At 40.9% G+C, this 18,097-nt stretch overlaps 1 protein-coding gene across 1 annotated transcript in view; it reads right to left on the bottom strand.

The window, feature by feature from the left end:
- Positions 1-15,715, bottom strand: part of NXPH4 (neurexophilin 4) — a 420,124-nt gene extending 404,409 nt beyond the window's left edge. The window contains exon 1 of the mRNA XM_069760235.1: positions 15,372-15,715. Within this exon, the coding sequence (XP_069616336.1) occupies positions 15,372-15,425 (54 nt within the window). The 5' untranslated portion in view covers positions 15,426-15,715. The remainder of the gene's footprint in view (positions 1-15,371) is intronic.
- Between the last annotated feature and the right edge of the window lie 2,382 nt (positions 15,716-18,097).

Below are 18,097 nucleotides of genomic sequence, written 5' to 3'. Positions count from 1 at the left end.
ATTATTCCTCAGCTGGTGTAAAGTAGCCGGAAACAACAGTATTGTTAACCCCTTCATGACCTTGGGATTTTTCGTTTTTCCATGTTCGTTTTCCACTCCCCTCCTTCCCAGAGCCATAACTTTTTTATTTTTCCGTCAATTTGGCCATGTGAGGGCTTATTTTTTGCGGGACGAGTTGTACTTTTGAACGACATCATTGGTTTTAGCATTCCAAGTGCGGTGAAATTGCAAAAAAAGTGCAATCCCACACTTGTTTTTTGTTTGGCTTTTTTGCTAGGTTCACTAAATGCTAAAACTGACCTGCCATTATGATTCTCCAGGTCAGTACGAGTTCATAGACACCTAGCATGACTAGGTTATTTTTTATCTAAGTGGTGAAAAAAAATTCCAAACTTTGCTAAAAAAAAAAAAAAAAAAAAAAAAAAAAATTTTGCGCCATTTTCCGATACCCGTAGCGTCTCCATTTTTCGTGATCTGGGGTCGGTTGAGGGCTTATTTTTTGCGTGCCGAGATGATGTTTTTAATGATAGCATTTCGGTGCAGATACGTTCTTTTGATCGCCCGTTATTGCATTTTAATGCAATGTCGCGGCGACCAAAAAAAATGTAATTCTGGCGTTTTGAATTTTTTTCCCACTACGCTGTTTAGCGATCAGGTTAATGCTTTTTTTTAGTTGATAGATCGGGCGATTCTGAGCGCGGCGATACCAAATATGCATAGATTTTATATTTTTTTTATTGATTTATTTTGATTGGGGTGAAAGGGGGGTGATTTAAACTTTTATATATTTTTTTTTTTTTTTTTAACATTTTTTTCAACTTTTTTTTTTTACTTTTGCCATGTTTCAATAGCCTCCATGGGAGGCTAGAAGCAGGCACAGCACGATCACCTCTGCTACATAGCAGCGATCTGCTGATCGCTGCTATGTAGCAGAAATGGAGGTGTGCTGTGAGCGCCGACCACAGGGTGGCTCTCACAGCCACCGGTGATCAGTAACCATAGAGGTCTCAAGGACCTCTATGGTTACAATGGAGACGCATCGCCGACCCCCGATCATGTGACGGGGGTCGGCGATGACGTCATTTCCGGCCGCCCGGCCGGATGCGGTAGTTAAATGCCGCTGTCTGCGTTTGACAGTGCCATTTAACTAGTTAATAGGTGCGGGCAGATCGCGATTCTGCCCGCGCCTATTACGGGCACATGTCAGCTGTTCAAAACAGCTGACATGTCCCGGCTTTGATGCGGGCTCACCACGGAGCCCTGCATCAAAGCAGGGGATCTGACCTCGGACGTACTATCCCGTCCGAGGTCAGATAGGGGTTAATCACACTCGTTTAGTGGCCTGAAATCGGCGCATGTAACTACAACCGAAATGTTTCTGTGTGATGGTGCAATTTGTTAGCATTTGGGGCCCATTTTAAACTTTTGCCCAGGGCCTCACTTTGCCTAAAACCGGCTCCGTAAGTATGAAAAATTATCCAAAAAAAATTCCATGAGACTTGCAGAAATTTGCAATATTGGGAAATGATGAGAAATATTGCAAATTCTCCCATCAGTTTGTGACTTTTCTTTCACTCAGTTTATGCCAAGATCTACTGTATTATTATTTATTGTATGTAACCTGTTTAGTAAATGTAGCTCATCATTATCAACTTAGAGAATTAAAATGCGTAGACTGATTCATAAAAGTCGATGAGGACTGAAAAATTAAATATATCTTTCCGGTTCAATCCTAGAAACAGGAAACAAAGGCAATAAATATGAAGTGAAGTGATGCATGTTTAGTGAGTGGTTAGCCTATTTGTGAACTGGCACAGAACACAATCCTCTCCCTGATACTGCAGGTTTTTACTGATTCACTCATCTCCAGTTGCTATTTGAAAGACTCTTAAAATCGTTGCGAGTCTCATGAATACTACATATTGAAAGTCAGTGTGTTGAAGATACTAACATATTATAGAGTTGAGAACATTACATAGAGTGCTGATAGTGTCTGTAAAGCGATGCTGAATATAATGGTGCTATGTAATTGAAATAAAAAACATTTTTTAATTTATACTAAAAAGCTAAGGTTTTGTAGCTCAGATCCCTCAAATTGAAGCTTCCCAGTGATAGGAGAAAGGAGCGTGCTCATTCCTGGTCTGGTGCATAATAAAGAGGAGCAGGTGGGTCTCAGTACACAACTCTAGTATTCTCTTAATCTTGGAATACTTATATTACTAATTCTTCAGGATCTCTCTGCAGCATCAGACACCACAAATCACCAATTCCTCCTCACTTTGCTAAACTCTATTGGCCTTAAGAGTAAGTGTTGTTTTAATTTGTTTCCCATAACTCGATAGTACACATGAAAGTAAGAAACTGTGTAAAATATCTTATCAGAGAAATCTGCTTATTTCTTCTTCTGAACTTATTAATTCATGCTCAAAATTCTCAGTTCACAGGTGCCACCTATTGGATGGAAGCAGCAATCCTAAAAGTCAATATCGACCCTTTAATGAGCCATGCCAAATGACTTAGGATAAAAGCCAAACCAGAACCTCAATTTGCCGACATGGTGTTGCCCCTCATCAGTGCAAAGTATCAAATCTGATTTGGCTAGGTAAGAGGCTTTGGACTGGCAATACCCCGAAACACCGTGTTTGCAAATGGAGATTCTGGTTTGGCTTTTAGCCTAAGTTATTTTGATTCAATATTAACTTTTAGGATCCAATAGGTGACGCTAGATTTCTAGTCATCTTCCTCTGTGAAGTGAAAATTCAAATATTTAATTTCCCAGAGGAGCATGCATGGCATATAAGTCTCCTCACTCTGACATGCCAGGCTTAGCTTGTCACTCTCCATGAGGAAAAGCATTACCCCTTAGACCTCAATTCACAGGTAAAATCTTTCCCATTACTGAGATAGCAGATGACAGTTGGTGCACATAATGTTCCATGGAGAACTGTAACTGTTATTTCAGAGAAACTTCCAATAGAATGTCTTGCTCCACTTACCCTCTTCCATAGAATGTTAAAAGTGCCGACTATCATCTATCGCAGTAATGCGAAATTCTGTCTTCACTGAAGATAGATTTTACCCAAGAATTCAGAGTGTAAGATCAATTCAGGAGATGAATAAAATAAATTCCTCTGATAAGATATATTACAGAGTTGCTTGTTTTCATGTGTACTATTGATTTATGAAATATAAATGAAAATGACGACTACTTTTTAACCCCTTTACCACCTTTTTTTTCCATTTGTGAGTTTCCTTTTTTTGCTCCTCTTCTTCCCAGAGCCATAACTTTTGTTTAATTTACACCAATATGGCCATGTGAAAGCTTGTTTATCTTAACCATACCATTGGTTTTACCATATAATGCACTGGAAAACAGGGAAAAAATTCAAAGTGCGGTGAAATTGCAAAAATTGAAAAAGAATACAGTAAGTATTTTTTTTTTCGTTTCTTTTTTACCATGTTCACTAAATACTAAAACTGACCTGCCATTATGATTCTCCAGGTCATTACGAGTTTGCAGACACCAAACATATGCAGGTTCTTTTTATTTACCGTAAGTGGTGAGAAAAAATCCCAAATTTGTCAAAAAAAAGTTGGCATTTTCCAAGACCTGTAGGGTCACCATTTTTTCGTGACCTGGGACTGGGTAAGGGCTTATGTTTGCATACCAAGCTAATGTTTATATTGATACCATTTTGGGATAGATAGGACGTTTTGATCAACCGTTATTGTATTTTAATGCATTGTTGCGGTGAACAAAAAAACGTAATATTGGAGTTTTTATTTTTTTTCTCATTACGCCATTTACAGATTGGATTAATTGTTTTCAGATATTTATTGATTTGATGATTCTAAATGCGGCAATACCAAATATGTGTATTTTATTGTTTTATTTTGATTGGGGGATGATTTAACCTTTTTTAATTTTTTAATAACATTTTTTTTTTTTACATTTTCCCTTACCGGTACTTTAATAGTCTCCCTTTGAGACTAGAAGCTGTGATCATCCAATCGTTTGTGCTACACACAGCAGGGCTTCAGTCCCTGTGCGGTGCTCATGGCTATCCAGCAATGCTAACCACAGGGGAAATCCAGCTGACATGTGCTGGAAAAGTTGTCGGCTCATTGCCAGAGCCCTCAGCAAACAGGGGAAGGCGACCTCAAACGTACCAATACGTCTAAGGTTGGAAAATGGTTAAGGATCGCTTCTTCCTTCTTTCCTTTGCTGTTGAGGTTCCTCAGGGTTTAGTCATAGCTACCCCATGCAATAATATTTTTGCTGACTGAGAGAGTAGTATTGAGAAACGATTTTGAGTTGGAGGCGACAGGAGATGGTAAGGGCTTGAATGTGTTTGAAAGACATGGTGGAATATAAAGCATCCCAAGGCAATGGAAAAGTGAGGACCTGTTAACAGATGGGTCTGGTGGGGGAAGTGAGTCGGGGATGTCTTCAAAGGACAACCCCTTTCAGTCTTTGGTCACTCATTCTAATTTATGAAATTCTCTTTTACACCGGTAACTAATACTGTCCTTGATATTTAAATATTTTTCTCTTTTCAGATGAATAATGGTTTAATGTATTCCATAAAATGTGCGACTAGCTGTAGGACATGTCACATACCTATAGTATCGAATCCTGCAGGGATAATAATGTTCAGTGATTCTGAATGGATGTGACACTCAACATATATACTATGGACGTAATGTATTAGAAATACAATAGGGCAGGTTCTCAGATATCCTACAGAGGATATTACTTCAGGCATCGATACCGGCATTGCATGCTATACTGAATATAATAGAAATAAAAATATGACAAAACGTAATGTACCATACAAGGAGAGTGCAGGAAGCATTTATTGCAGTTTCCTCACAGTAAATATATACAGCATAGCAGAATGCCTGAGAGAATAATTTTATGAGCCCCCACCCAACCCACCCTCCATTTACACATACAATCATCTGTTTTACATTTCCATATATTATATTACTTCCTATATGAGAAGGACCTATAGCAGTTTTCATATAGCGCTTTCTCTATCATGAATGACCACTAAGGAGCATAAAGAAATATTGTCCTATAGCAATGCCATCCAGAATCTGTGAAAAGTTTGATGGCATTCGCTTTGGACGATATCATTGGTGTCGTGATTCCAGCGCTCAGTGTGTCTTGAACACAGTGAGTGAAAGCTCAGTCGTCCATTCTTGTGCAGGGATGTACTAAACAGTCGGTATTTTGATTGACAGCTCAGCCATCCAATCTGAGACTGGTCGTTGCTGAGCTTACATCAGGTGTTCCCTGTTCTTAGTGATTACCCATCTATTTAACTAAGCTGTCTGCCAGTCGTTGCTAGAAGATCAGTGTGGTGTTTTCACTGTTCTGTGTGCTCTGAACATTCTGATCTTCTGTTGCTGGACCCTGGATTTACCTACTGACTACCCGTTCTTATTAACACTTTTACGTTGTCGAACTCTGAGCTTGGAATTCTGACTCTTTACGGTGACCTGACTACGCCTTTGTCTCTTCTCTCTGTTTATGACGTACCTTCCGGGCTCTTGATTTCGGACTACTTGACTACCGTGACTCACAACTTGTCCGTGAGATGTGACTCAGTGCCACAATCGGATGACAAAGCAAACTGTCATGGAAGATCTGCCATTATTCTCAGACACACGTCGTAATAGATTTAGAAATTTATAAAATTTGACACGTGTCATGCCAATGTTTCAACAAATCCCAGTGATTTTGAGATTGCTGTTTGTGACGCATTATATTTTATAATAATGGTAAATTTAGGCCAATATGTTTTGTGTTTATTTATAAAAATATCAGATTTGACAATTTTTTTTTAATAATTAACAGTTTTCAAACTTTGTATAATTATCCCTTTAATCCAGATCCAATAAATACCATTTACCCCATGTCTGTTTACATGAGCACCATCTGTAAAATGTCCATTTATTTAATTAGGATGGTAGAACCTTTAAAATTATAGCAGTTATTTTTCATTATTTCACGGAAATTTACAAAACTTACTTTTTAAGGGACCTATTCAGTTTAGAAGTATCTTTTATATATTGGAAAAATCCCAAAAGTGATATCATTTTAAAAACGTCATAATCAAAGCTGTGGTCAGGAAGTTGATTAACCCTTCAGGTGCTTTTCAGGAATTAACACAAAGCGGCATAACTGGAAGGAGAAATGTTAATTTTGCTACCTAAATATTGCTAATTTCTGATTAGGTCACTATAGCCGGCAGACCCTAAGTCCATTATTTGTCCATGACTTGCCATGGCAACCATCAGGACCACACAATCAAGCAGGGAGAAAATGGGGTTAAAGAGGGAGCCCCCACACGCTGTTAACCATCTAGATGCAGTAGTCACTATTAACAGGAGCATTTAAGGGGTTAAAGGGCCATGGTTGGTGCCAACAGCGACCGTGACTGATGCAGCAGGGTGTCAGCTATAGTGTTCGGCCGACAGCAGCTGCATTTTCACCCATCTGGGGACACTATTCACTTATTAGTCAGGTCAGTTTTCACTTGCATTGATCGTCACTGAGGGGTTAGAGTTAATTTTCATTTTAAAGGGAATTGACTCCCAATGTATGGCCCTGAATGAGCAATATTAATAAGGGAAAATGAATGTCACCCACTAAAATAAAATCATAATAGTAGATATAACTGGAGATCTGTGATTGACAGACATTTCTTGACCAGTTTCTGGCTGCAGAAGGCTTTGTGACTTGACACATATTCACTGTCTTTTTGATAAAGTGCATTTTAGAACAGTTACAACAGCTGGATATTAATAATATCAATGATTGACTGTGGGGGACTATTCCCAAACCCCTTATATCACAGCAATAATCACACAGTCAACACATTTCCGAGCAATATAATGCTGACTCTCCAGGCAGCACAATATGGTGGTAGCACCAGAAGAGAGCGGCCTCTTATTACATTACTGCCTCAATAAGATTATGGTGTGTACAGAACAAGTAACAGATACTCTTGGCATACTAAATAAGTTGTAGAGTCAATGCGCAGTGTGAACATGCTGAGTCCCCAGTTCTCCGACATTCACAAGATCATCCGAGCTTCCGCTCAACATACAAATGACATTACCTGCCACATCCACCTTACACATTTTAGTTTGGCCAATGGCTCACCCTTACAAAAAAACACCTGGAGTCCTAATGAACATCCCGGATGGCCAGGATGGTGGGAAAATATAATAGCAAGGTTCACATTAGATAAAGAAATAAAAAGAGACATTTATACTTCTCCATGAATATTGGCAATAGAAAGGTGCTACAGATATGGTAGTATGGGGATGGGTTAACTGCGACATTTCAACAAAATTTGCAGAATTGTCAAGTGATAATTTCAGATCTGCTGCATCACTATTGCCATGTACTGTAATCTCCCATCTCCACATGATCTGAGTTATCTCATAAGAAAAATAGGTCCCTTATATGTCATTACATACATACGGTATACTACAGGTGCTAAGTAAAGCTTGTATCAATATTTAATTCACATCCTATTTGAGGAACTTTAAAAAAAATTGAAAGGGTTGCATGGTTTCTTGAAAGTTTTCCTAAATGGAATCTGGAAAAAAATTAAGAAAAAAAAAATCCATTGTTAGTCATTAGGGATGAGAGAATATTATCGGATAAGGTGTTCTCCGAGCATGCTTGTGGCCAATCGAGTGTCTTTGGTGTGCTCGAAAAATATGTTTGAGTCCCGGCAGCGGCATATCTCGCGGCTGTTCAACAAGCAGTCAATCGCTGCATGTGTTGTGACTGTCAAGACATGCAGCCGCGGGGACTCGAACATATTATTCGAGCACGCTGAAGACCCCTAGTTAGCACACGAGCATGATGGGATAACACCTTATCCGAGTACGTTCTATCATCACTATCAGTCAGTTTATCTGCATAACTGTACAAACCAAATTCACAACAAAGTAACAAAAATCATGCTGAAAAATTCCAAAGGTCTTAGATAACTAAGGCGCACAACTGATACAGTTATTCCCATGTAGCGCTGATGTACCACAAGGGGCTTAAACAGCTAGGGATACCTATCCCCTTTAATTTCATAGAAAGTGTGCAATTATTTTTGGCAGATGTAACTTTCAGCAGATGTAGAACAGTTGTCATTTTCACAGCTCTACATGTTGTGTTCCCCGTGTTTTAGCGTAAGACTGCAGATGTGTTATCTTACGATGCACAAATGATCTACCTCAAAGAGTTAACAAAGTGAGCTCTGTAAGCCCATACATAGATGAGACCAGAGGAAAAGGCAGGAGAAGATGTAGCACGAATATATTCTAGATACATCTCTTTAGGGTTGACTATTTCTATTGCAGTTTGTGTTGTGTTCCATTAAAGATATCTCCCCCATAACCAATATTTTACAGCGTGTTGTCCGACAGTATCTAGCTGTTTGTAATTTATTATAATAGATTTATTGTAAAAAAGGGCAGATATTTCCAAAAATTGTCAATGCTATATAAAGTAAATAAAATGGACTTTTACCCTACATCATGTAGAAGAAGCTGTATTACATTAACATGGATTTTAACCCTTAACCGTCGATGATATAGAAGCCCATGATGGACATGCCCTATTATTCAACAGGATCTGTTGACATGTTACAAACAAGAGATTCACTATGTTGTGGGGCTATACTTTTTTGATGCATTTTATTTAGCCAAAACTAGGCATTGGGTCCATGGAATAACAGCAGAAGTCTCTCCTTCATACTTTTTTTCTTCCTGGTTTGACTTCTAATAAAACATCCCCATCATTGAAATATGGTACACGCGGCTATAGAGTCAACTAATTGAATCAACAAATTTGTTTGCCCAACCGCAATAGGATTACAGCTATCAATGTCTACCCAGACAGCGATGTAGGATCATATCCATCAATATCTACCCTGATAAAGGATCAGACCTAGCAGCGACTACCTTAGCGTTGATATAGGGTCACAACCATTAATGTCTACCCTGGGACAACTGTAGGATCACAGCCATTAACCTCTACCCTGGCATCACTAGAGGAGCACACTCATCAATGTCTCCTGTGCTGTCACTATAAAATCACAACCATTAATCTCTACCTTGGCATCACTGTAGGATCACACATAACAATCTCTACCCTGGCATCACTGTAGGATCACACATAACAATCTCTACCCTGACATCACTGTAGGAGCACACCTATTAACCTCTAGTCTGGCATCATTATAGGAGCACTCTCATCAATGTCTCCACTGCCATCACTGTAGTACCACAACTATTAGTCTCTACCCTGGCATCACTATAGGAGCACACCCATCAACTTCTACCCTGACATCACTATAGGGTCACACTTATCACTGTCTCCTCTGTCATCAAGATAATACATTTTAATCTCTACCCTGGCATCACTATAGGAGTACTCTCGGCGATGTCTACCCTGGCATCACTTTAAGATCACTTCCACAAATGATGTCCCTTTCACCAGAATTTACATTGTTAAACCCTATGATGCAGGAGCACTGTCTGTATTCCAAGTCACACTTGTGAACGAAGGTGTGAACTTATTCACTATAATTAAATAGGTTTTTTTCTCCTAAAATATATCAAGAAGACATTATACATGTCACGTTGAAGAAATAAGATGCCTGAGAAATGCTGTGAGATCTTGAGAAACCATTTTAGATCTACCTAGGATTTCCTTAAACACTAATCCTTACATATTGGAAACTCCCTACAGTCACACTCCTTATTTTTGCTAAAAAGAAGTTATGAAATGCTTTATTTTGCGGACTACATCCAAATAACTCCTTAATTGTTCCATCCCCTTCCTTCTATTCTGTAGGCCTCACTGCAATGTTTTTTCTAAACTAAAATTTACAGATTTTTTTTTCTAACGAATCAATTAAAAAAGATATAAAAACGGAAAGATCCATCAATTACATGCATGCCTCCATAGTATGATTAGATATTAAACCTTTTTCTGATGATACCCAATCATACACTGCTTTATGAAAAAACCCCAAAAGCTGAAAAGAGAATTGATTAAGTGGATGAGGGGTTAATCTTACATAGGGGAGTAATAGTCATGGTTCAGTGATTGGTCAAACATATGGTATATACTATAGTGTGGAAAGAATTTCCAGTCCCTTCCAGCTTCATGGCGTCTTTAATGCCATCCTATTGTAACAAGTGCTCCCACACTTCACTTGCTACCGGGGACTCAGTCCTGGTTTAATAAACCTTTATTTATCCAGATTTATATAAAAATCTAAACATACAGCATATATGTGTATGATCATATAAATTCATATAGTCACACTTATATATACCATATTTACTATGGATGTATATATCTATCTATATATATATATAGGTATGGTCACCTTATTTACTAGGGTAACAATAACTCTATATATACTCACATTTACTGTATATGTGTGCATTTATGTGTATATATATACTGTATATATATATATATATATATATATATATATATATATATATATATATTGAACTCAGTTCGATGTTACAATTTCTGTCTGTAGAGAACTGGTATAACAACGACATACCGTCATACCTATATTTCCAGCACAGTGTTGATAAAGAGAATATAAATCACACTTGCCTAAAGGGTACAGGGAGTAACAATAGCAATTAAAATCCAACTTTCCATTAGGTACTTGGGAAAAAATAATGATGATGTAAGACAAACCTATGAATTGATGGTTCGGTCAACAACCGTTAAGTAAGTCAAACTTGCCCGAAGAGTCCAGAGGAACCGATCATAATGTTGCTCAGAACCACTCGTAGAATATTAGGGTAAAGTGTGACCTAAAAAATATCTGATTTTACGCCTATTACTTGCAGATAAACTACTGCAACTTTTTTTTTTCATAAGGGAATTAAATATCAAGATTTTGTCAGAGATTTTTTTTTTTTTGCTTTCCTTTGTACAGATCCCTGGCACCCAATCATTTCATATGAGGAAAGCAAATTTATTTTTAGAAACTATAAAGGACAAATTTATTGTAAAATCTAAAGTCTGATTTATTATCTCTACATATCTTCTGGAAATCATCCCTGGTGGGAGATATTTTGTGATGTGGTCCCTCTTCTGCATCTGATACAAACTAGCAGCATGTATGAGGAGCAGGACATGTTTGATGGGCAGCAGCATGTCGAGGTGCAGAACATACATGTATGATGGGCAGCAGCATGTATGAGGAGCAGAACATAAATGTATGATGGGCAGCAGCATGTATGAGGAGCAGAAAATACATGTATGATGGGCAGCAGCATGTATGAGTAACATGACATGTATGATGAGCAGCAGCATGCATCAGGAGCAGAACATGCATGTATGATGGGCAGCAGCATGCATGAAGTGCAGAACATGTATGATGGGCAGCAGCATGTATGAGAAGCAGAACATGTATGATGGGCAGCAGCATGTATGAGAAGCAGAACATGTATATATGATGGTCAATGAATTGTATGAAGGAGGCAAAATATATGTATGAAGAACAGACGTGATGTGACGCATATAGCGGACATGGCTGATATCGAATCACTGATAAGCTTCCCTCACATCAATGAATTTAAACGGTTAAGTATATTTTGTTATTAGACCATTTTACTATTCCTTTTCTGCGGTCGGTGTGCCCAGCACTACAATCTCAGCAGCACAATAACGTAATGGTTGCAAATCTTTAAAGCAAGTTATTCCCAGTCTCATATAATTCTGAAAAGCCTTTCCCCCAAGAGCTGACAATCTACAGAAGATGAAAGCATCATGTGAATATGCGTCATGGTAAGATATCAATCACATAAAGCCGGTGAGGATGGGCTCTCCTGGAGGGGATGATGCCATCTGTAACCTGTCCATTCCAAACAATAGATATGTAGAAAGCTAATGTCTGGTAATGATGTCCTGTGCCCATTATTACCATACAATCCAGCCCTGTAGCAGCAGCAGGCAGCGTGTGCGCGGGCTGTGAGAAATCCTATTAATTTATAATTTATGTGCACTGAGAATATAAATTATTTCCATGATAGTTACAGTGATGCCGCTCCTGAAATGAGGGCTGGTTTCATTATATGAGGGCAATGTACTTGGCATAAACCCAGTGGTACTACGGGGCTCTACACCGGGCTCTACCAAACCGGGGTGAGCCTCCGACCTCGCACTTTATAACATCGTTAGGTCTTTGCCCCTACTCCTACTTATGGCCCCATTAGAAATGTATCAGAGAGTCCAGCGTACTTTATAACAAACACATATTTATACTTGGATTAAAGCCAAACTCCACTGAAGTGAGAAAATCCAATTGTGAGGGCGTTTAACCCCCTGAATCCCAATTCCAAGCCACGTAGCACTCGCATGAATTAAGGGAGCTGAGATTTGGGGCACTAGTTGTCAGCACTCGCACACTGGACAGCTGTTGGGCACCATTGGGGTTAATAAAACAGCTGCTAAGCACGGACAAGAACAAAATACACTTTATAAACCTACAGAACGGGGAAAGAAAATGAAAAGCAAGTGCCAGGTTTCCCAGATCTCAGCTTCCGGGGAGTGTGACTTGGAGCAGTGGGATTTGATGGGTTATCAAGAGTTTTAATGCTGAAATCTCAATAACCTTACAGAATTCATTACACATTTCCTATGACACAATGCGCCCTCGTTACAAAGGCTCCTTTAATGCCACATACCGTCTCCAGTCATTTGTGCCCCGTGGGCCTTAAAACTGTTTGATCTGCTGAAAGGTTACGCTAAGGAGTTAATACCTATCTGATTAGGATGCATGTCCAGCGTTAGGTGGCACCCCGTTACCGTGAACAATCCTCTCATTGGAAGAAGAAACGGTATAGGCTTAACCCTTTATTCCCAAGGGTATGGATAACTCTACAAATTCATCCTGGTAATAAATAGTTGATAAAAATTCTTTTACTTTCAGATGTCTGATATGTTACGCAAACAAAATAACGAGCTAATAATTGACAAATACATTATACACTGTAAAAAGGCAACAGAGCAATAAAGTACAATGTTACCGAGGACTTTCCGAGTGATGTCAGTGCACCCACAAGTCTCATAGGTGACAAGGAAAGAGGGAAAAGAGGGGAGATAACCCCTTCACTCCCAGTGCAACGTAAAACACACTGAAAAGAGCAGCTTCTAAAACTGTAACGTAAAGAAATAGACACATTTACACATATGTGAGTTCAGATAAAGAAGTCATCATGGGGTCAAACATTTCATGGACTTGGTGCCACTTGTCCTAATGAGGAACGTTGTCTAACTATGGTCGGTAACAGAGAAGAAGAGAGTTTAAGAGTAGAATAGGATGACAATTGGGTTCTTTTAACAGTGTATCAGGTATGGGCAGCGCACCTTTCTGGACATGGTATGATATAGGAACATTCACATGCCCAGCAGGGTCTGCAGTAGTCACTAGGGGGACTGGGCATGCTGAAGAAACACTTCACTGCCAGTAGTCACTATCTGGACAGGGCATGATATAGGAACACTTCCGTGCCCAGCAGGGTCTGCAGTAGTCACTAGCTGGACAGGGCACGCTGTAGGAACACTTACATGCCCAGCAGGGTCTCCCAGTAGTCACTATTTGGACAGGGCATGATCTGGGAACACTGTTATGCCCATCAGGGTCTGCAGTAATGACTAGCTGGACAGGGCATACTATAGGAACACTTACATGCCCAGCAGGTTCTGCAGTAGTCACTATTTGGACAGGGCATGATATGGGAACACTTTTATGCCCATCAGGGTCTGCAGTAATGACTAGCTGGACATGGCATACTATAGGAACACTTACATGCCCATCAGGGTCTGCCAGTAGTCACTATTTGGACAGGGCATGACATGGGACCACTTACATGCCCAGCAGGGTCTGCAGTAGTCACAAGCTGGACAGGGCATGCTATAGGAATACTCACATGCCCAGCAGGTTCTGCAGTAGTCACTATTTGGACAGGGCATGATATGGGAACACTTTTATGCCCATCAGGGTCTTCAGTAATGACTAGCTGGACAGGGCATACTATAGGAACACTTCCATGCCCAGCAGGTTCTGCAGTAGTCACTATCTGGACAGGACATGCTATAGGAACACTTTCATGCCCAGCAGGGTCTGCAGTAGTCACTATCTGGACAGGGCATGCTACAGGAACACTTTCATGCCCAGCAGGGTCTGCAGTAGCCACTATCTGGACAGGTCATACTATAGGAACACTCACATGCCCAGCAGGGTCAGCAGTAGCCACTATCTGGACAGGACATGCTATAGGAACACTTTCATGCCCAGCAGGATCTGCAGTAGTCACTATCTGGACAGGGCATGATATGGGAACACTTTTATGCCCATCAGGGTCTGCAGTAATGACTAGCTGGACAGGGCATACTATAGGAACACTTCCATGCCCAGCAGGTTCTGCAGTAGTCACTATCTGGACAGGGCATGCTATAGGAACACTTTCATGCCCAGCAGGGTCAGCAGTAGCCACTATCTGGACAGGACATGCTATAGGAACACTTTCATGCCCAGCAGGGTCAGCAGTAGCCACTATCTGGACAGGACATGCTATAGGAACACTTTCATGCCCAGCAGGGTCTGCAGTAGTCACTTTCTGGACAGGGCATGCTATAGGAACACTTTCATGCCCAGCAGGGTCAGCAGTAGCCACTATCTGGACAGGACATGCTATAGGAACACCTTCATGCCCAGCAGGGTCTGCAGTAGTCACTATCTGGACAGGGCATGCTATAGGAACACTCACATGCCCAGCAGGGTCTGCAGTAGTCACTATCTGGACAGGGCATGCTATAGGAACACTCACATGCCCAGCAGGGTCTGCAGTAGTCACTTTCTGGACAGGGCATGCTATAGGAACACCTTCATGCCCAGCAGGGTCTGCAGTAGTCACTATCTGGACAGGGCATGCTATAGGAACACTTTTATGCCCAGCAGGGTCTCCCAGTAGTCACCAGCTGGCTAGATACCACACAGAACAAGCACACAAGTACTACAGTACATCACATGCCCACAAACCTGAGCTCATCTACCCTGAGCTAAGTGTTTAGTCTCAGAGAGCAGCAGCAGCCCACACACTGAGGTCTTCCAGGCAGGAGCTGCTTCCCCACCTACTTCTCTCCCGCTTCTGTTCTCAGTTTTCATCTCAAGCAAGTTTTGAGCTGTTACATTTCTTTTATACATTTTAGAAAAACAAAGTGATGCCAGTCTGTCTCCCACACTCCTCCATTAACCCTGCTCTCCCTGCATCTCACCATACTTTCTCCAGCATCACCTAGTCTCCCTTACCTTGGGAAGAATCCACTGGCAGAAGAAAGCCATAACCAAGCGCAGGAGATCCATTCTTGTCTTAGGGACCTGTTCTCCACTTTAGGAAAAGATGCAAATAGGGGTCTTCCTAGCTCAGGGAGCAGTGACCTGTCCAGTGTGATGGTATTGTCGGATCTAGAGCAGGGATAAAACCTTCCCCCATTGAATCAGCCACTTTCTGCTTATGGTGAAGGTGAGAAGAGGACAGTGAAGAAGAGGTGGGGTGCTGGAGTTTTGTTTGTATTTTTTGGACAAGGCTGAAAGGTAACAAGGGAAGTAAGAAAATCTCCACTTGCTTGGAGGATGTGGAGGTGTGATGTGTTACAGGAGAAAGTCCAAGGAACGAGTTTCAAGGTCCATTGCCACCCCCAGCCCCTCCAGTGGTGAGCAGGAGAGACCCCCTCCTTCCATCATTTCCTATTCCTCCAATCCTCCTCTGCCTGGCACAGACTTCTCCTAGCCCCTTGTTCCCTCCCATCTCTGTATTGTCTGAGTAGTAGAGAACATTTCTGGGCTCAGCCAGAAAACACCCTGCACTTGGCTGGACCTGGACACCTGGATGTGTGGCTGGGAGAATGTGCTGACCAGGAGGACAATCATCATATGAGCACCCAGAGAGGAGCACTGGGGTGGCCACCTGTCCCTGGTCTGGCTCCATACACATGAGCCCCCTATGTGTGACTGGCACCATGCATGCAATTATAGGGATACACATTAATAACTATAGGGTGGGCATTGGCATGACTTTAGTATGAAGTTGCCCTGCAGCTCCCAGTGCCTGTAGCATTAGCAGCTCTGTGCCAAGCCTCAGCAGTCACCATCCGATCTGCACAATAGTGAAGCCATAGAAATAAGTTCAGCTCCAGGCAGGAATCGTATCGATCTTCCAACCAATCTGTTCCTTGCTGATACAAGTGCAATGATCTGTGTCGGATGAGTGAATCCCAGCCTGCAATGCTGGCTAATGTCTGCAGAGGAAGCTCCAGCCTGTCCCTACAGGGGACACTAGCTTCATTATGACAAGAAGCAAATGTTCTTCTAATCCAGTGCCTCATATTTGTCTATGGGGTTGATTGCAAAAGTCCAACCTTCATTTTCTGGAGTTAATGAGGTTTATTCTCCCTCCAGGGAATAAGAACTGCTGATCCCTGGAGTGATATTTTGGGTGCGATCCCCTCATCCCTGGTCAGGGCAGTGAGGACACAGCAATGTGGACCGATGAGATTGCATCCAGGGTCGTCCGATGCCCGTGTTATCGGGCAGAGAGGGGGCTTCTCTGTGCTCAGGACATTACAGCCCCCCTGATGAATAAACAGCTCAAGTAACGAGTCCGTTCACCTCCCCTGAAAGAGTCGGTGTGATTACAGGGCATGATATTATATTATCCCTCTGATCACATTCTCATTGATTTAAAAGCTTTTTTCTGCTCCAAACCCTGATGTTAATGGCGACAAAATGAAAATATTATAGATTGTTACCAGGTCAGGATCTGATCTGTCATCCTGTGTAAGTAATAGGATATCGTCCATGTGCTGCTGAACCTTACACTACAGGACATTAGTGCGCTAATAAATTGCGACTATGTTTGTAGCCTGCGTCCTGCCAGCAAGCAAAGATTATAATATATACTATTGGTTATTGCAGGTACCTTCTACAGACTGGCAGGGGACAGATGTATTACTGGCACACTGTAAGGACTGGCAGGGGCAATATAATCATTATTGGTACATTATGAGGACTGGCAGGGGCAATATAATCATTATTGGTACATTATGAGGACTGGCAGGGGAAATATAATCATTATTGGTACATTATGAGGACTGGCATGGGATATAATCATTATTGGTACATTATGAGGACTGGCAGGGGAAATATAATCATTATTGGTACATTATGAGGACTGGCAGGGGCAATATAATCATTATTGGTACATTATGAGGACTGGCAGGGGAAATATAATCATTATTGGTACATTATGAGGACTGGCATGGGATATAATCATTATTGGTACATTATGAGGACTGGCAGGGGAAATATAATCATTATTGGTACATTATGAGGACTGGCATGGGATATAATCATTATTGGTACATTATGAGGACTGGCAGGGGAAATATAATCATTATTGGTACATTATGAGGACTGGCAGGGGCAATATAATCATTATTGGTACATTATGAGGACTGGCAGGGGAAATATAATCATTATTGGTACATTATGAGGACTGGCAGGGGCAATATAATCATTATTGGTACATTTTGAGGACTGGCAGGGGAAATATAATCATTATTGGTACATGATGAGGACTGGCAGGGGCAATATAATCATTATTGGTACATTATGAGGACTGGCAGGGGAAATATAATCATTATTGGTACATTATGAGGACTGGCAGGGGAAATATAATCATTATTGGTACATTATGAGGACTGGCAGGGGAAATATAATCATTATTGGTACATTATGAGGACTGGCAGGGGAAATATAATCATTATTGGTACATTATGAGGACTGGCAGGGGAAATATAATCATTATTGGTACATTATGAGGACTGGCAGGGGAAATATAATCATTATTGGTACATTATGAGGACTGGCAGGGGAAATATAATCATTATTGGTACATTATGAGGACTGGCATGGGATATATAATCATTGTCACATTATAAGGACTGGCATGGGATATATGTATTACTGGCACATTG

The sequence above is a fragment of the Ranitomeya imitator genome, chromosome 3, assembly GCF_032444005.1.
Source record: "Ranitomeya imitator isolate aRanImi1 chromosome 3, aRanImi1.pri, whole genome shotgun sequence".
Classification (NCBI taxonomy): Eukaryota; Metazoa; Chordata; class Amphibia; order Anura; family Dendrobatidae; genus Ranitomeya; species Ranitomeya imitator.
The sequence above is the reverse complement of the archived record's forward strand: the minus strand, read 5'-3'. Positions and strand labels throughout refer to the sequence as shown.